The following is a 20,176-nucleotide window of genomic DNA, read 5'->3' on the forward strand; positions in this document are numbered from 1 at the left end:
TTTAAAATAATTATCTGTTCCCTTCTCTGTTCCTTGCTTATGAAGACACACACTTAATCTCATCAGTCCCATCTGGCTTGGGGTTATGATAGTCAAACTTGGAAATGGTGACTCATTTTTTCAAGTTTCCCTATTGAGATGGCAAAAGAGCATTGCTTGACCAACAGTTCTGAACCAAGATAAGTTACTGAGGGAACAGAAGGTCACTTGTCTGCAAAGTTACCTTCTGTCATCAAGCAACATGTTTTAAGATTGTCCTGTGGTACACATCTTGGAGAGGTGTAAAAAGCAGAAAAACTACTGAAATCGGGAAGATTACCATAAAAATAAGATAGAGTAGATTTCTAAAAAGGAATTTAAAAAGAAAACTTCACTTAAGTTTGGAATGCAAATATTGAGAAGAGTAAATAAAGTTCATCCTACATCTGAACCCATCTCTCATTAAAGTCTCAGGTTGCATGTAGATGGAATTGTAACTGAATTAGATTTCAAGTGCTCTGAAAATAGGGGATATAATGATACAATGCAAAGAAGTGGGCAACAAGGTCAGTGGAAATTTGTTCCAGATGGTAAAATGGAAATACCTTTGTTATGAGCAACGCTGAATTCTAGAAATTGAGTTTTTCATTGCAATTATCTGTAAAAATGAGATCAGTTAAATTTTAAAACAATTAGCCAGACTGACTGGACTGTCAGGGCAAACTTACACTAGTAAATTAAAAATTCCTAGAGAAGTTTCTGGGCACTGAGACAAACTAGCATGTGAATGGTGCACATTATGCTAGTAAATTCTTCTAACAACTAAAACTAGGTGGCTGCATACAAATTGCTTTTTGGAAATGGTTCCCTGGGACACTCTAACTTTCAAACCATAACATATTTTCAAATGTGCTAGCTAGCAACTGTTTAAATCGTGTCAAAGAACGTATTATTAGTTTCTAGTATAAAGGATTACATTCCTGTTTCCAGTTCTATTTAGTTTATTAGCATCCCAGAATCTCTGCTTTCAGTACATACAGAACAAGTCAATAGTTTATTTAAGAAAATTGAAATTAGCCTAAGTAAAAACTTGCTCACTGTTAGAGATAGAATCCAACTATTTTTCCTGAAGCAATGACTTTCACTTAGAAACCAAGACGATCTGCTTTCCAATATTGCCTCCATTCATCATAGACTGGAAAGCGGCTTCAAGAGAAATAAAGAAAAAAGTTAGCACCAAGCAAAATGTGACCAGTAGCTTTTAAAAAAGAAAAAAAAAGTGGTAGGAGCAAATGTATCAAACAGCTGTCCAAAAAGGAGGATCATGTTTTGGACCCAGACATATTTATCCTTAATGATGTGCTAAATTAAGAAGGAAACAAAAAAAATCTAGTCTGTAATAAACATAACATAATAATCAGTTTAGATAAAATGCACAAATCTGAATTGGCAAATGAAACAAAGGAGGTAGTTCACCTCTACTGTCATTGTATTTAATCAGATTATTACTCTTAGAAAATGGTGTAAAAATCTTACCACCAATGTTTGCTAAGCCTTCTACAATGGTCTCTCTGACCTGTCAATGCAAACAAATCCTTTTAGCTTTCTTCAAACAAGATTAACATTTCTTAGTTATGTGCCATGAAACTGCCAAAGAAACTACAAAAATGTAAATAATTCTGTTGCTACAGTGGACAGTGCTCTGTTTGGGCCAGATGCTTTCATCAAAAGAGAAATACTTTCTGATAAACATGTAGGTGATTTAATTCTTCAATCAGAACTAGAATATCCCTGCCCCTGCCAACATTTCATATCTCGGGATTATCCCAAGAAAACTGAATGATCACTTAAAGAATCAAAAAATAATTTAGACAGATTCACAGGGAAGGGATGGATAAAGCACCTACCCATCACAAAACAATAAACGGTGATTGATTATAAAGCTTGAAACAAAATTTCAGACAAGATCCCCAAAAGCATTCGGGACACTAACTAATCAGGTATTTGAAAGTACGTATTTTAGAAGGTCTGATCCCTTAAGTAAAAAAGCCCTTGCACCCTATGCTGAAAGAAAGAATACAGATATCAGCAGCGTGTAATTAGAAAAGTCTGTCATATTACAGGCATGCCATCCTCAGCAGGTACCTACTAAAACAGTGCTACTTAATAAGCTTTCAATTATACTTACATATTCTTAAGAAAATCTGCTCAATCCTGAGGCATGGTAAGAGAGCCAGGGAAAAGAAATTGGACTTCCTGTAGTCAGCCCATGATCTGAGGAAATAGTATTAAAGGCCATAGATTAAAAGTAAAAGTTCTTACCTTCAGTTTACCCTCTTGGATCCACTGACAGAGCTGTAATACACTAGCTTCTTGTTTGTGCATATAGTTCAACACTAAGAATCTTTCCCTGTGGAAGACAAGAATGAGCCTTGACTTAAGAAATGCTGGTACGCATATTTTGAAATCTTTACAAATCTTTTCAGGAAACAGCGTTATTGAAACTGAAGGGTTATGAGTACTAATTACAATGAGACCTAACTCTGAGCTTTGTCAGCTTATTGAGACAGCTCCCTGCTGCGGGAGCTTTACAGTAACATCGGTCTTAGACAAGTTATCCTGTTAAAGTACCAGGGAGAAAAGTAATAAAAATCAAGTAGTATTGCCAGAATAAGCAAATGTCCATAAAATGTGAGTGAATTCCTTTTTTTTTGGGGGGGTGGGGGTGGCAGGGGGTGTCAGGAGGGTGTTTGGTGTTTTGTTTTGTGGTAGGAAGAATAAGTTATGGACCTGCAACTAGATGGCGAGTATAAACTGACTTTCAGGCTCCACAGAATTTTGCATATCCTGCTGTCACATTTGTCTATAACAATCAAGAGAAACTGAAACAATCATAAAAAATGATAATTACTTGTAGCAACATACCAACTAAATTCTCCACTGCCTTCTACTATGCATGGTGGGGTTTAGTATTTTTATCCATTTTTTAAAAGCGCAGAGAACAGTAACAGGGATAAGAAAAGAATGTTAGTTAGAAGAGGTCAATCTGTTTGCACGGAAATCAAAAGTCTCCCTAACTTTCTGCAGTGCAACAAATGAAAAGTCTCTTAAGACTTTGCTCATAATCTCTGCCTTAGCTCCACCTGAATCCTGGTAGGAGATTCAGCAATTCTCAGAGTCAGAACAAAAATCAACGTTCTATCTGTATGTATCTGTCACACCTACATATCCATTATCTAATAAAACCCCAAACACAAAAGATTTCGATACAATTACCACGTCAGCTGCATCCTTACTTTAAAATTATTTGGTTTTCTCTCTGCCTGAACTATTACACTTGGAGAGAAGGCACTCTGCAAAACATCCGAGAACAGAACCATGGAAACACGTTCTTCCCTCATACTGAAGAATCTGTCGGGACTCCAGGACTAAATCAAGCAACCACAAACACACACAACTATGTTAACAAGTAACAACATTCTTTCGCATTTTTTATGCTGATACAGACAAATGTAAGAGAAAGGATTTACTGACATTGTGATTATCGTTTCCTTTTTTACTATGCTAATATTCTGTTCCAGTAAAACGTGCCTACTGCGGATCTACAGGCTACCTTCCGAACACTCGAATCACAACATCACATGTGCAATCTACCTGGAACCTGGTCACAAGTTCTGGTGAAGAAATGTACCTTGTGATATTCCTTTCTTTCTGTATTTTTTCTATGTCAGGAGGCAGTGGAGGAGGATATGGCACATCTTTGTTATACTGAGATATCTGTCCACACAGGATGATATGGCTGTTCTGATTCATCTGTTGGGACAGCACAAAGTAAGGAAAATTACATTCCTTGGTCTCAAAAACTACATTTTCTAGAGATGCAATAGATTATATTGCAAAATTTCCAGAAGGGTACCCTTATTTAAAGCCACATTTCCTAGAAAAGAGTGGGAAAATTGCAGTCAGTCCCATTCAACCTATGACTACATTCAAATGCAGGGCAATAGTGGAAAAATAAACTCTATGCAGCCTATGTGTAATTTAAAAAGGCATCAAATACAAGGAATGTGAGAAACTGTTATCTTACCATGTGCCCTTTTTGTCAGGAGGAGAGGGGCAACAGGACAAAGAAGTTTCACCCAGCTGTTGGATACAGCTGTGACTTAGAGCTCCCAAAGATGGCATTGCCACCAAAGCCTCCCCCACCAAGAGAGAGTATTTTCATGTTAACAATGAAGAGGGCTGGTCAAAAGCCTTTATGGAGGCCCAGCAGAGCTGGTCTTTTGTGAAACCAGAAAACCAAAGCTGAAAAAACACAAGATTACTACACTGACAGACAAGGGGTTTTAGAATATTACCAAGTCTCCTGGCCAAAGAAGCAAGAGACAAGCAGCGGAAATTGTGTTTCTATCACTATACTGCCAGGCTAGTCCAAATGACAGACACTGATTTCAAATACCTGATTTCTCCTAAAGACCAGAATCAGCACCTGGATTAGATCAGTGAAGTGGAAAGCCTGCTCTGCTGTCTCCTGTATGAACCGAGTCAAAGCTGGACATGCAGACATTGGAGATTTACTAGAATAAACCCAACAGCCAGTATAATCACCTGACTTATAACTGCATCACTGATGTCTCCACCAACATTGTCAAAGTAAACATCCACACCACCCGGGCAGAGTTCACGTAGCTGCTCTGCCACATCCCCCTTCTTGTAATTGATAGCAGCATCAAACCCCATTTCTTCAACCAAAATGGAGCACTTTTCATCTGTGCCAGCAATCCCCACAACTCTAGAGCAGCCCTCCAAACGGCCAATCTGCAGGCACACAGTTAAAAAAAAACAACAAAAAAACCCAAACAATAAAGAGAAGTTAGATCATTCATCTGCATAAAGGTACCAGTGGGAGTCAGGGGGCCTAAGGGGTGTTATCAGTTATCCCCCACCCACTAAACCCCAGGCAGCAAAGTTCAGCAGAGGCTCCCATCTCCTCTGTCATGCGACACAACTGCCTCTTGTCACTCTGTCCTCACACCTAGAGAAGGGGCAGATAAAAATCACAATCTGCCATCTTTCCAAACTCGCTGACTGCAGGAGATCTAGTCTGAGTCATCACCAACAACTGGCAGGATTGGAGAGCCAATGATAGTATAAAATGACCATCTGCCAAGTACCATAATAAAAGAAAATAGCTAATAAAAGGCCAAAAAGATTGGACAATAATTTATTGAAATACATTCTTCACAGATTTGCTTATGCATTATTTCTTCATAGCTTCTCTTTATCAGTAAGTCTTAAGCTTACTTAATATCTATTGTGTTTATGTTTCCATATGCGTGTATGTGTGTGTACATTTGTAGATATGCACAGACACTGATACACAAACACACTGTGACAAGTTCTGCAAAGCTAACGAGAATAAAAGTGCTGTAAATCTCAAAAAACAAAGGATATCATGGAACACAACACAATGAAGGGTTTATTACATTTTTTTTTACTGACTATTTTCTAATACAGAAAAAATGAAAGTTGCCAGTCAACTCATCAAACAGCAGATTACTATACATATACACATGTATTTGTATCATCTATTTTATTTATGCTAGGGACAAGTAATCACCTTGGGTCGTTTTCTCCTATCCCAGTTTCATGAAACAAGTTTCACACCTAAAATCTTTCCCAGTGAGAGTTTGGCCAAATCTGTGAAACAGACCCTTCCCATGGAGTTACTCCTGCTCACTTTTACATTTTAGATTTTATATGTACATTTACTAACCAGCATGTATCAGAAAACAGACTCGGCGACACAGTATGCTTGTGTATCTTAAGTCTACCTACCTGGCCAGCCAGAGAGCCGCAGGCACCAGCTGCTCCACTCACCACCATTGTCTGATTTGCACCCACAGCCACGTGTCCTTTCTCCTTTATACCTAGCAGGGCTGTCAGTCCTGTGATGCCAGCTGCACCGAGAAAGTAGGAAAGGTGTCCATTTACAAGCTGTGGAACAAGCTACAAAACAGAAACGCATGGTGGTGTTCATTTCTTTTTAAGGTGCAGTTTTGCTGTTTGCTATTTGATTGTCTGAGGATAGAAGACCAACTCAGGATATTTACCAGGCAAGGTACAACTGGTAGGGACAAGCTATCTATAAACTAGCTCTACCCTAATAACAAGTTCATACAAAATGAAACAAAGATTACATTTCTATAGTTTTAGAAAATGTTTTTAAACCCAAGTCGCTCACAAAAACTTAAATGATGCACCTGTCAAAAGGCAGTTGGGAGAAAAGTTTCCAGCAATGGTGAATTACCCCTACGCCAGCGTTAAGGATAAAACAGCACCGCTTTATCAAATACTGTGATTGCATATCAGTGGCAAAGGGTCCTAAAGGAATGAGTTTATTGGAAAGTATACATTCCTAAACTACAATAATTTTCTGTGTTACATGAGGATGATCAACACAATAGTCCTAATGGACTGTTTCCTCTCCACTTTCAACTTAATATTGAATACCCTTTCTTCTGTGGATGTAAAGCCTCAAGTAAAAGCTTTCACTAACATATGTTAGTAAAATAAATTTAATTAAATATATCTGAAGCCTTTCATGTCATATGACCACACTCTCATGGATCAGGAATTCTACTAGAATTAGAATAATTTACAGAATTAATTAACAGAAGCAGCTTCATGGAAATTGATTTAAAACCCAACTACTGGAATAATACTGACATGTCTGGTAACCATCAAAAGCATTTACACTTTTGTTAAGAAAAGAGAGAAATTTATATAAATTTTGCCACCTGTGAGTTGAGCTGCCTTTTGAGAACTAGTTGCTTCAAAAATATCGGCTTGTTTTTCACTAAGTATCATTAGCCACTACTTAAAAAAAAAAAAAAAAAGGTTTAATAAAAGAAAATAGTGACAATCTGGGCTTTGCATTTACATTACCTTTTGTAGCAAGCTTCCGTCTAGAATTGCCACTGTTTGCCAGGGCCAATTAAAGGAAGTTACAAAGTCTCCTTTAGCAAGGTTATCATGCTTGCTCTCCTCCACAACCCCAATGCCCCCACCATCAGCAACTTCGGACAGCTGCCAGGGCAGGAGGTAATCGGAGCCAGTATCCTCATTCATTCGGCAGCGCTGAAAGACAAGGCTTTAATGCAAGGCTTTGGTGGAACACACGATTTGTTTATAACTTCAAATGAAGTTGGGGATGAGAGATGTTTAGAACTTCAAACACAAGGGCTACTCAAAAATCTCTCAGTAAGCCCCAAATATTCATCATCTTTTCGTAGATCCCTCTTTCCCCGCTTGTTTGCTCAGTACAAAAGGAAGACGGACAATTCTTATCACCTCCAGCAGCTTTACCAAAGCCAACATGTTCTGTAGACGCTGCCTCAAAGTCAGCTGTGCAACCGAAGACTACTGGCTTGGGTCTGACAAGAATCCTGTAAATGCCATTCCTTAACTGGATGAACCATAGAAATGCAGGATTGAAAAAAACCACCCACAAGTCCCTCAGTCCATGCCTATGCACTGAAGAACAGTCAAATTTAAGTAGACCACCCCAACAGAGATCAGTTTCTAAGGAACATCTTGAAGTCTGAAGTCTTTTCTTTGTATCTCCCCCTGTAGTCCGAGTTAGTACTTCACGATTCTTAAACTATTCCTTAATTTCCAAGCTAAATGCACTTTCCTGACATTAAGAATGCTTCTTTCCTACTATCTTCATCTGTGCAGGAACAAAAGATCAGAATTCTCTTTATAGCAAACTTTTACATATTAGCAGACCAGGTCTGCCTGATTCTCCTACTTTCACTTCCATTTCAACAAACTCTCCCAAGCACATGATTTCTACAGTTTTGCAGAATTAGGTACAAGTGCTCATTATGGCTTCATTCACTCATCCTCTCTCTGTTGTCATTGTTTACAAAGTATTGACACATTTTGTTCTGCCATCACCCACCTGAGGAGAAAATATGACTTTCATATGTAAACAAAACTGGTAATAGCCAAATAACATTTAACTTGATTCGTTTATGTGTTTTGTCTGGAATCTTTTTGCCTGATCATGTCACTCCCTTGCTTCATCATGAAATATTATTCCTCCTCTGCCCACACACCCCTCAATTAAAAAGTATTTCCATCCATGGGGAAGAAAAAAAAAAGTTAAAAATGTACATATAAAAAAGACAACGTTCAGAAAAAGCTGATACAAATTTGTAATGGTATACCAGGGCTCACAGTCTCCTCCTGGTCCTATAGTCATATTCCTATATATATCGCAGGCACATTAATGCCAAATTCCTTCCCAATAGAACTCCATCAGAATGAACAGAATTACTGTTATACTAGAGATACATTTGTGCTATAATTGGTAACTTTGGTGTTAAACATCATGACAGGTATAGAGTTGAAGATATTTTAAACCTACCATGTATGGGTCCACAGAGAGATAAAGGGTTCTAACGCACACTTGTCCTGCTTGGATTGTATCTGCTATTGTACCTTGTTCCAGCCGGAAGTTTTCAGCCACTGGCACTCCATTCTTACCTAGAATTGTTTTAAAGTCAAACAAATAAATGAATCAATATAAAGATTCCCTTAATCAATATGGGAAGCCCTTAGACAGTGCTTTTTAGAACAAGTTAGGGTCTATCTTTACTTGGGTATAAAACTACCAAACAAAATTTGGATTTTGTGTCACAGACTACGATTTAAATGGGTGCGCTACCACCATCCAAACTGAAGACCCATTGATCTGTCAGCTTACATTTACCTGGGTCAGCACCAAGCACTTGCACTGACTGACAGTTTCTGTGCCGTTTGCTACACATAATTTTTATGAACAATTAGGGCAAATTAAAGGGGGAAAAGAAAAAAGGTTTCATGCTCAAAAAATGGGTCTATATACCCTATGTACTAAAAAGCCCCTAACTTTCAAAACAAAAACATGCATTGGGAGTTCTCTCACATAACAAAACCACTGTGTATTATTTTGTGAGTAGCAAATGACCATACATTTTAACTAGGCAAATTTTAAACCCTCACCTTTCAGTCTCTTTTGACTCAGTGAGATTGGGGGAATATAGACCATTGCCATCGCACATGCATATGCTGCAAGAGCATCTCTTCACAGTCACAGATGGACCTCCTTAAATTAAAGCTTCCCAGAAACACCTATAAAATGTGTGCCAAGAGCCCCAGACCTGGAGGCTTCATCCTCAGGTTGGTACCGCATACAGCGGATCAATCAGACTAACAACTGGAACCACCAGCACTAAAGGGAGAGAGACAGATACCCATGTATGTTTTAAGTCAGAGTGACTGGGTGACTATAGCAGGCTACCACTGAAAAATTAGATTTGCATTAATAAAGACTTATTTACAGGTCACACAATAGTTCTTACCTCTTAGGAGTATTTTGGTATTGAGCAGCATACAATACTGCCCCAAAAACTTAATGCACACATGTGGGTTTTCTACAACAGACTATTTATAAACTCACTATTTGAAATATTATGCTGTCATCCGTAACAAGGCAAATGTGTAAACAAGGAAGTAAACAAATAGTCAAGAGTGTAAATTTAAAAAATAAATACTTTGAAACATGGGAGGAATAAAAGATTTAATATTTACTAAAAGAAAACAAAAATTAACAGTAACAAAACACTATTTCAGTCATCTCTTAAAATGCAAAAAGAATAAATGTCAGAACTAAAAAGCAATGCTTGGTCATGTTTCTTCACTTTGGGGTTTCTCACATTTTATGTGACAATCTTTTTTTTTCTCACCCAAGAATTTAGAAATCTGTATATCCAGACTAAATAAATACACCTCAAAATAAACTTTACTTATTGCTGCATGCAGTATTAAGATATATAAATGTCAGTAACTCTTAAGTTAGTGTCTGTTTCTCCGCTCACCATTTTGGAGCATTAGGCAACCATAACGAACATATTGCTCCTTTATTGGAGAGAAATACATACCGGGGCGTGAATTCAGCACTACTCTCTGTATAATCATCCCTGCTTTTGCAGCAACTTCACACTGGGTTCCTGCAAAGGAAAACATTGTTTCAAGGACTGAAACATAAATTTTCTTGAAAGATAGTATGGTGTAAAGTACTTAGTAATTTGGAAGTGGGATGAAATATGTGCCTCACCAACTTCAGCATCTATGACCAAGAATCATATAAATGTAAATAAAAACAAACTTGTGAATAGTTTCCCTGTTTATCTTGTTAAAGCTGTGATTTTATACAATGTCACACTAGCACCTTCTGGAAAGACTGAAAATTATAATGTACTGTGCTCCTTGTAAGATCATCACTCCCTACTGTGCTACGCTGTAGGAGAGGCGTTTGGTTTGCTTTCCATGCTGAGAACATTGCTCCCACCTAAGACACCGAGGCAGCTTTGCATGTGTCAGATGCAACTCACTAAAAGGCATGCACTCATGCCAGCAATAGCACTATGCAGATACATGACAAAAAGAGATTGCCGTGTAAGATGTTCCATATGAAACAGCAAGTCTTTCTATTAGCAGTGCATTTTCTCCTATGAAATGGTCTGGCTCAGAGGTAAGAAAGAATTAGATCACTGTTTGATCTGTTTTACTGAAAAATTTCTCCTTGAATTTCAACAGTTTAAAAGAGGACTGTAAATGTATCTTCTTACAACTGTGAGCTGCCAAAGCGATTTAGAAAAACTATGAGAAATGGATCTCAAATGTGTTTTAAAGCATCACATCAGTGAAAAGTAAGTGACCTGCACAGTTCTCTGGACAGAACAATGTAGAATATCAGTCTACAACAACAGGAAAGAACCCCACACTTTGATTACGTTATTAGTTACTGTTTAAAAAATAAAAAATGAGCATTGAAAATACAGGAATTAACAGTTAAAGAAACATAACAATGGATTTTTATATCCACACAGCTCTGGAATAAATGTACTCTACTATATACTTTCTGTGTGATCATGGGCACATCACTTTGTACTTCTCTTATAAAATACTTTTCAGAACAAAACTCCAAATTCCTCCTGATAACATTTGCCTAACAAAACTACATTGAAGTGGTACAGTTGTTATCCCTAGAGCAACTGTCTTAGCATCTGAGAATTTGTGCTAATACAATAAGCATTTTATAAACTGTCAGATGTACCCAGTGCAATTTAAAACAACAACTTTACTCCAGTAAATAATTTGTAGACATACAGAACTTGGCTGAAGTTTATAACCACTAATGAAACTACTCTGTGCAGAAATAAGTTAAGAATGCGGTGAATATAAACCGCCAGCAATCTTGACAGGTCACATGAAATTTGGGCAGATCACTATTTGTAGTCAGTTTAAATCTGTCCATGGTGTTAGGGGTTTGATCCACTGTTCATAAACCACACAGAGTAAGCAGAACTGCTTTACAGCTCATGCCTTACAGAAACGTCCGCCATCAACACTACTCACTCAATTTTTATCCTGAAACTAAATACCTGTATTATAAAAACACAAAAACCCAATCTGAACAACAAAAAAGATGATGAAAAGCAATTTTATTGTGCCCAACACATGCTTGAAATATCTGCTATAATAGTACAGGGGAAAAAATAGAGGTCTTTAAAGAAAAAACCCATAGATCTTAACATAAAAGAAAGCAAAAGCAATACAGAGCAGCATAGAAAGATGAGGGGAAAAAGCATACAATTTAAGTTCAGATTACTTCTTTGAATGACTGACATTCTGAGGGAACAAAACCACTGTTGATTTCCCAGATCATTTTCTCAGCTTTTTGTTGAGAAGGCTGTGTTGAGAAGCCTTCAAATTCAATTTGAAGATCTTCCAGATACTGTGAGTGGGTGGGCAGAAAGGGAGGCTGGCAACTGAACTGTCACTCATTCTATGACAGCTGTCACAGTAAAATACAACACTGGAAATGGACATTTACTTCTAAATATAACTGCATTCACTCTATGGTGGAAATTTATATTATAACTCTATGGTTATTTAACACCATTACACAAGCAAATGTTCATACCAATATCATTACGTAGTAACAAACAATCAAACTTTCCTCACATTATAAACAATACAGAAGTGACTAAAGAAAGCAAGTTAGAGGCACCATCCTTTAGCACCGTAAACTGAGGAAAGCTTTTGGAGAAAGAGAAGATTTTTTAAAAGTTAAATAAAGGGGATTTGTATCATATACATAATCCTTCTCAATATATGCATGATGCCAATATGACACATGCTTTTGAATATTTTTTTAAGACCAACAGGAAGCAACATGCATTACTATTTTTTAGCTTTTCCAAACAACAATAATGAGATGGTTCTACTTTTTAACTCAAATGGAGTGAAACTCCATTATAAGTTTTATCATCATTCTATGCCAAGATCACCTGTCCCACCCTCCAAGTACAACAGAAGCATTAAGCAGCACAACAGCAGTACCTTCAGGGGAGTCTCTAGTATGTTCTTGCCCAGTTTTATTCTTACCCCTTTCTCCCCTTGCTTTTCTTTTCCCATTTTTGCAGAGACATGACAGGTCCCTTTAAAAATGTTAAATAAATTCCTCAGCGCTAAAACGCTCCAGTTTGTTTATCCTGGGCTTGGTTCCTCTACCTTCTTGTTAGACTGCCCATAAGACATTGTTTACAGTTACATATGCTTTTGCCAAAAAGATTCACCTGCTTCCAACTTGTTAGAGCCCATGCCAGGTGCAGCCTAATAGAAAAATGAAGAGCAGGTAGTTTATCCCTCCTGTATCAGGCCTAGGTGGCAGTCAGTCTAAATGGAGGACAAGTAAGACTGAAAGTCTTCTGGAACTGTGGTCTCAAAATGGCTGGAATGAGGATCCTCAGAGGAAACTCAAGGAAAGACATTTCAAGGAGGAATGACTCTGAATGAGGAACATGCAGGAAGGAAAGATGGGAAGGACTGGCACTAGGAATCAGGGAGAACAGAGAAACATGGCAAGAATAGCAACTTAAAGGCTAGTAAAGCAGGAAAGTGAGAAATAGAATGGGGAAAGAGAACCAGAGAAACTGTGAACAATAGATGAGACACAACCAAGCAAACTGATGTGAATGGCTGGGCAAAAAGCAAAAAAATGGTAACTTCAACTGGTAAGGTGAGGTGAATGGAAATGGAAAAGCAAATGTAATGGATTAGGCACCAAACTCTCCGTCACACCACTAAGCAGCTCTACACTTGAAGAATGTTAATTAATTCCAAACTAAAGTTTTCAAAAAGAAGCTAGTATCAACACTAGCTATCATGAAGGGAGAAAAATGCATGCCATAAAAAGCTAAGTACTTTCATGAACCGAACCAACAAATTCAGATTTTCTAGTGATTCATGTCTCATCTCTGAAATCTCTGGTGTGAAGTTCCTCCTCCCATAGGTATTTTCTCCACGTGGATTCCCTGACACACTGTAGGGCTGCAGTCTTTCCCTCAAGAAAGAAACAGATGAATATGGAAGAATGACAATAGTAGTAGGATCTTGATCCAGCCATCCTTTTTATATTCCAAGAAGCCTAATATGTTTGATATTTTTATCAAATTTGACTGCCATACAGAGCAAAAGTATACACCCACCTACACATAATAGGGTTGAATAAACTTTACTTTTTCAGATCCAGGCATCAGAAAAGCTGAAAGCTCTCAGTTACCTCCTCTTGGGCATACTTTTTTTTTTTTTTAACAAATAAAAAGTTGTATTGGAGTTGCTGAAAATTGTAAACATTCCAACGCAAAAGGCCTGGTTTTCTTCAGCAGAATTTCAAGTTGGGAATGAACAGAAGAATGCAGATTGCTCCCAGAAAGCCAGGAGCATCACCTGATATTTTTTTGAGAAACCTGTGGTGTAGTATTCAGGCTCCCACATGATAGCAATCCCGAAGAGTGTACCGATTATCCACTTTCCTAGGTATGACCAAAGACCAAGTTAGAAGTCACTGCTGTCAAAGGCAGAAGAGCCACTGAAGACTGTCTTGCAGATGGTTCTACCAGTTTCAGAAGCTGCAGACAGAATAACGTGAGAGAGAGAAACCGAGAGGTCAGAAGCAATGGAGGACGTTCAGTTCCACAAGCCGCAGAGAGGCCGTGTCCTGGGCGCCGAGGGCTCCTTTCCTCTGGGATCCTCCCCTGCCCCGCGCCACGGTTCAATGCGGAGACTGGGTAAAACTAGCTCCTGTTCCAGGGAGCAGGCGACCCCACAGCAGCCCCTTCCTACCGTCACACCTGCGCCCCCGCCTACCCTGCAACGACGCGGCGCTCTCCCCTGAGGAAACGGCTCCCGGGCAGCAGGGCAGGGGGAGGGCTTGGAGGGCGCTGCCAAGCTCCCTCCAGGCGGGACGCAGCCGCAGGGCCTCCCGGTTCTACGCCGGGCGTCGCGGCAGGCTCATCTCGAGGGGGCCGGCGGGCACCCACGGGCCCGACCGCGGAGGCCGCCGAGGCCGCCGAGGCCCCGCCGCGCCGCTCAGCGCGCGCCGCCCCTCCCCGCGCGCGCACGGCCACGGGCCGGGCCCCCGCCGCACGCCGCCCCGCGCGCCACCCGCGAGGGGCCCCCGCTCACCTTGACCCGCGCCTCGAGCGCTCCAGCACGTTAGTCACGGGGCGCGCGGGCGGCCCCGCCCCAGCCCCGCCGCGCGCATGCGCGCGCGCCTCAAACAGGGAAGCGCTGAGGAGCGCGGCCTAGAGCGGCGGCGGGGCGGGGCGGGGCGGCCGCGGCGGGGCGGGCAGGGGCAGGGGCAGGGGCAGGGGCAGGGGCTGCGGCTGCGTCCGCGTCCTCAGCCCTGGGCCGCCGATGGTCTTCTACGGCACCAGGTGCCCAGTTTTGCCCTCCCGTGTCGCGGGGAGTGGGTGATTCGGCTGTGGGCCGGGGTCTCCTGCCTCGCGGCCCGGCCGCCTGTGCAGGTGAGGTGATGGTGGCCCGTCTGCTGAGGTGCTGGGACAAGGCGCTTGCAGCTCCTGTGGGGTTTTCCTTGCAGAGAGAGGGTAACCCTGAGAGATACTTTCTCCCTGCGTCTTCCAGTGGGTGAGGTGTTGTTCATTGATGCAATGTAAGTCTGTATTATGAGGCCCTTGCAGCTCATGGGGTGTTTTCCTTGGAGAGAGAGAGGGTAATGCTGAGAGGTACTTCGTCCCTGGGACTGCTAGTGGATGAGATGTTGTTCGCTGATGCGATACAAAGCTGTATTATGGCCATTTGTAGAATTCCAGCAAAGTTGCTATTGCATAATTATAATGTTGTATTTACTATATACATGCTTTTGCTATGGTGGAATACAGATGAAGAAGCATCTTTACTGAAAGAACCGGCTGTAGAAGGATGAATAACTGAGGAACCAGAGCTTTCCCGGGGTGGGGCTCAGGTTCTGGCGCTGCCTGACTGGATTGCTTTGTGTACTCGCCCTACGTTGTGGTGGCTCGCCATGCTGGAAAGGCAAACAGGTCCATGAAGTGGCCACTGAGTCTGTGGAAATTACTGCAGACTCAAAGTGACCACTGAATACTGGAAAAATTCTTCCAAACTAATGATCCTGATGACTTTGTACTCTGCCTCTCACATAAAGGCAGGCAAAGCCTTTTCTATTGGAGCTTTACCCGTAGAGGTTTAATAATACATGTCTAAGAGAATGACTTACATTTGTGCCACTGTAATATACAAAATTTTGCCTTTCATATTAGTTGAAATAACATCACTGGAACTATAACAGTCTAGGGGAAAAAATGAGGAATCTTAATAAGGGATTTATACATCCATACTTTTTTTTCTCTAGTATCACTTGATCTAATGATAGGTCAACTTCTTACTAGTGTAATGCACTGAAAATAAGTCTTCATTGTCCCCGTGGTTTCAAATGGGCTTATCTTGTATGTAGAAGGCCTGCATTAAAATGAACGAATACTGACTTGCTACATACTTGTGCAAGAAAAGAGCAGCCCAATTACTACAAAAATAATTATTTCAGAAACCAGTGTTACATGTCATTATATAAGCAAACAGGAAAAGATTATGAAGTGTATTAATGGAGAACAGCTCCCTGTTAATTTAGAAGTAGTATATCTCAGTGACTAGTAATAATTGAAAGAAAAGTGGTGAAAACAAATGCTGTATATGGGTACATGAGCATATTTTTTCCCATATATAATGACAGTGCAACTTCAGATGTTTTATAAATACACAAAAAACCCACAAACCCAACCCCAAAACAACCCAAACCCCAATGCATTAAATGGGCTTTTAAAATCTCTGTACAACCCTGCCTTCTCTTGCCTAGCACAGCATAGCTTTGTTTTCTCCACAAACAAGATTATCCTGAAAGGTGGTTACAGCAATCATCTGCAGTTTACTGTTTTAACCCTTATATTCCACCCCTCACCCACCCCCCCTTATCTCTTTTGTTAATGAAGCTATTGTGAAATAAGCTTAGGTGTGAATTTAAAATGCAGTAGCTATTCTGCACTAACTTGCCTTGTGGATCCATGTTCTACTCTAAGAATGCCTTTTTGTGGTTTAGCTTAATCTACCTCAGACTCAACCAAACCACACAAAGTCACCTTTCACGTGCAAGAAAACTGTCCTTGCAAGCAGGTGGTAGTGGAATAGTTGTTACTTAACAGATATTAGGGGTTGTTGCCACATATAAATAAGGCTAAATCAACCTGAGTGTTGTCATTTTAAAGTCAAACAGTGATGGGGTAGAGATGAAATGGGGGATGTGTTTATGCTGGAAGACGGTTGTGGTCATTGCCAAAAAACCATCGCTGCCTACCCGAATAGGGATATGTCATTCCACTGAGCCTTACTTCACTGGACAGACACTCCCCCCAGTTCAAAGTTTTCTCTGACCAACTTCAGGCAAATTTGAGAAAGCAAAAACATATCTTAGCCACATGGTGGGATTAAAAAGACTTCATCCCATTTCATCTGAAAGGATCAAAAAAAGGACAAAAAAAAAAAGAAAAGCTCATGGATACAAAGTCATTAGCTCCCAGAATCCTGTAAACTTGGACAGAACATAAAAGTGGAACAGCTGTCTGGTTCAGAGTGATTAAAATCACGTTGCTGTCAATTTTGGTGAAGCCAATGATAATGATTAAAATAGAACTCAAAAATCAAAGTCTGGTGGCTTTTTTTTTTTTTTTTCCCTTTAGGACTGACTGACTGTTTAGCTAACTGAAGATCATCTTTTTGTTTCTGTTTACCTGCTCTCAGTATTGAAATATAAACCTTACATATTCTGCCTATACTGTGAGGCTTAAATGATTTCAAAGTACAAAGTAGTCCTGTTCATTTTCCGAGAATTGCTGGGCTCATGGATCATATTGATGAGAGTATGTAATAATAATTCACCTTTTACGCATTTCCATTTTCATATGTAACTCACAGTCTTGACAGATGTGTGCCCTTTCTTTGTTATTTTTAATTAATACCATTATAATAAGTAGTCTTTTTAAATCTGTATAGATGAATAATGTAGACGGTTATGTAATTGAATGCAGCTATGTTTTGGCCGTCAAGATATAGGGTGTGCATGCGCTCTGAATAACACCAGATTCTGTAGCCTGTGTGTGTAGGGAGCAAAGTGGTCTATGAAGTCTCTCCAGAAACATCCTTCATGGATTCTGTGGATAGGAATGATCAATTACATTACTCAAATCCAACACAATTTAACTGTTTGTTTTTGAGATAGTAAGTCTCACATGACAGGAAAATAAGATGCCCTTTTCTGCTGTGGGAAAGCAGTTTTTTAAGTGTACAGAAAGTTAAACATCTTTGAAACTATTCTTCACAGAATTGATGAAATGTGCTGAAAGTATCTTGAGAAAAAGTGTGCCTTCTCCATTTATAAAACAGCCTTATGGAAGAACTCAGAGAGCAATACCTTTCCATGTTCATGGGTAACAAAACCAGTTGACTTGTCCTACAAATTCTAAAACAGTGTTTTATGCTGCAGTAAGAAAAATTATTGCAAAATCATCCATAGCAGGCTTGATGTTTCTGTTTTTCTAAACTATTAGTTTACCAACCTTCAGTTGTATTTCTTGCCCTCGTTGCTGAGCCAGAGCAGACAAGGAGAAAGCACCCTTGTTCACTCAATGCAATGTCAGCTAACAGCCTGACATGCTGTTGAGTCTAATTTGAGCTAATCTACATATCTTTGCATGAAATGTTTTAAGGGCTTACGGATGATTCATTCTGCTAGCTAAACTGGATGCAACAACTTTAGCAGAGCACAGTAACACATTAAGGTCATTACCACAATTTGCAGTGATTGCTTGAATCAGTGTAAGAAATGAACTGAAAAAGTTTAACTTGAGACAGCTGCTGAGGTTGAACTGAGCTATATAGCTGACTTTATGTCAGTGACATACCATGCTGTAGAGTGCAGTTTAAAGGTGATTTGTGAGCAGCTCAGCTCCCTGTTGGTTGAAAATGTTGGAAAGGGTAGACAGCTGGTGAAAGCAAGCTATCATCCAACTGAAGTTATGCCATCCACTTCTAAATTTTGCTCTGCTTTTGCATTTTTCATTCATGCAGGTCTTGTTCTGTAAAAAGAAACAAACTTAACAATGTATCGCTGATGGACTGAGCATTAGCCTGAGGCAGAAATACTTGTGGGAAAGTTTTGCAGGTGGCCACTTAGCTGTCATATGAGACTAATGCTAACTGATGCTAATTGCTAGCTTCATCTGTACTGGTAGGTATACTGATAAAGAACCAATTGCTACTTTTTATAATAACTTGATTTTTCTGATGTGTAATGCTTGGGAATGCCCTGATGCATTTTTGCCATTGTTTCAAAATGTTCATCTGGATTCTGATTGGCCAAAGGGCATAGGCAGGTTCTGAATTTGTTTTGTCACTTACACTTTTGTGATGGTAAGGAAGTTTTGCTCTATAAACAGACTTTGCTAGTCAAAGCTACTGGTTTTAATATATGTTCACTCTTAAGACTGTCTGTAGGGCACATCTTGAAGAATCCCATTCATTTTAAGGTAAATAACTTATTTTGTTAGTAAAGTAAATTATGTCAGTAACACAACTTGATATCTGACTTTTGTAATGAAAACATAGGGTTAAAAGGCTTTTGCATAGATGTTGTTGGACCTGATCTTTTACCATTTTGTAAAACCTTTTAAATACATGAAAATTGAGCACAATGTTATTATTTTAATCTGATAGTGATTACTACTGTTTGGTTATCACAAAGTTTTACTCATAATTTTGCTTCCTTTCCTGTCTGTACCTTAAGAGAAGAAAATATTGAAGTGCTTGCTGCAGAGACTGATTTTCCTGTTGTCTTTAGTTTGTTAGTGAGTTTCCTAAATCAAATCCAAAAGTCAGGTGATCTTCTAGTAACTTTTATAGTATTAAATATGGTAAAGCTACATTTTGGTATATCTACTTATTTAATGTTTATAAACAACCTGAGCACATTGTAGATGAGAACTGTTCTGTTGCTGTGCAGCATCATATTAGGATCATATCTTTCATTTTTTATTGCAGAACAGTTAAGGAAATCAGGACCTTCTGATCTAGAATCATGATGTTAGATAAGCATACACATCTATGGGGGAAATTTCTTTCTTTATCGCTTCGTGTGCCATTTCCATTTAATGCTATCTCCCAGTTATAATTTAAAAATGGTTCTACTAATACTCTAGAAATCTGCAACCAGTGAAGTACTAATATAAGTATTGTTTCATACTTTAAGATTCAGTCATGCATGTCTGTATCAGGAAAAATACCTTGAATTTTTGCAATTCAATATGAAGTGTCACCGCTCATCTGTTGTAGACACCACTGAAAAGTTTAAATTTTAATTTTGTTGTCATGGCCTGTAGTTGTTGTATGTGCTTTGTAATGCATAATTATAGTTAAAACCAGGAAAGATTGAGTGGTTTTTAGATGAACAATACCAATAACCTTGAAAGTATTTCCTTCTACTGCTGGTTTCTCCATTTTGTCTAAAAAAATACTGCAAGATTGGAAATAAATATGTTAAATGTAAGTGATCCCTTATTTTTTCTTGTTTTGTAGGAGAAGTGGGGAAACTACAGGCCATCAGCCTCACCTCCATCCCTGGAAAGGTGATGGAACAGCTCATCCTGAAGGTCATCTCTAAGCATTTAAAGAAAAATAAGGTCATCAGGAACAGTCAGTGTGGATTCACCAAGGG

General features: G+C 39.4%; 1 protein-coding gene across 10 annotated transcripts; it reads right to left on the reverse strand.

Annotated features, from left to right (window-relative positions):
- Positions 1-962: 962 nt before the first annotated feature.
- On the reverse strand, positions 963-14,646 carry PTGR2 (prostaglandin reductase 2). 10 transcript variants are annotated; one of them, XR_005105551.1, is made up of 12 exons: positions 14,563-14,633; positions 13,825-14,006; positions 9,969-10,037; positions 8,414-8,532; positions 6,928-7,119; positions 5,818-5,988; positions 4,588-4,797; positions 3,671-3,792; positions 2,302-2,389; positions 2,168-2,193; positions 1,516-1,555; positions 1,130-1,185 (listed from the first exon to the last, which is right to left on the reverse strand). XR_005105551.1 is itself a non-coding variant. In XM_037396122.1 (11 exons), the coding sequence occupies exons 3-11, from the start codon at positions 10,003-10,005 to the stop codon at positions 1,121-1,123; spliced, it is 1,044 nt and encodes a 347-aa protein (XP_037252019.1). In that variant the 5' UTR covers positions 10,006-10,037; positions 13,896-14,006; positions 14,563-14,633; the 3' UTR covers positions 963-1,120. The 10 variants fall into 10 exon arrangements, 8 of the variants coding, with proteins under 8 accessions (XP_037252019.1, XP_037252023.1, XP_037252016.1 ...); XM_037396122.1 differs by lacking the exon at positions 2,168-2,193 and having other exon boundaries at positions 963-1,185; positions 13,896-14,006; XM_037396126.1 differs by lacking the exon at positions 2,302-2,389 and having other exon boundaries at positions 963-1,185; positions 2,168-2,253.
- Between the last annotated feature and the right edge of the window lie 5,530 nt (positions 14,647-20,176).

This window comes from Falco rusticolus, chromosome 7, assembly GCF_015220075.1.
Source record: "Falco rusticolus isolate bFalRus1 chromosome 7, bFalRus1.pri, whole genome shotgun sequence".
NCBI lineage: Eukaryota > Metazoa > Chordata > Aves > Falconiformes > Falconidae > Falco > Falco rusticolus.

Bases quoted from the DNA above. Each gene is read 5' to 3' on its own strand.
- PTGR2 (XM_037396123.1), bottom strand. From the start codon at position 10,005: ATGATTATACAGAGAGTAGTGCTGAATTCACGCCCCG. The intron at 8,533-9,968 runs GTATGTATTTCT...AAACAATTCTAG, and splicing joins AGTGCTGAATTCACGCCCCG to GTAAGAATGGAGTGCCAGTG. The intron at 5,989-6,927 runs GTAATGTAAATG...TCTGTTTTGTAG, and splicing joins ACGGAAGCTTGCTACAAAAG to CTTGTTCCACAGCTTGTAAA.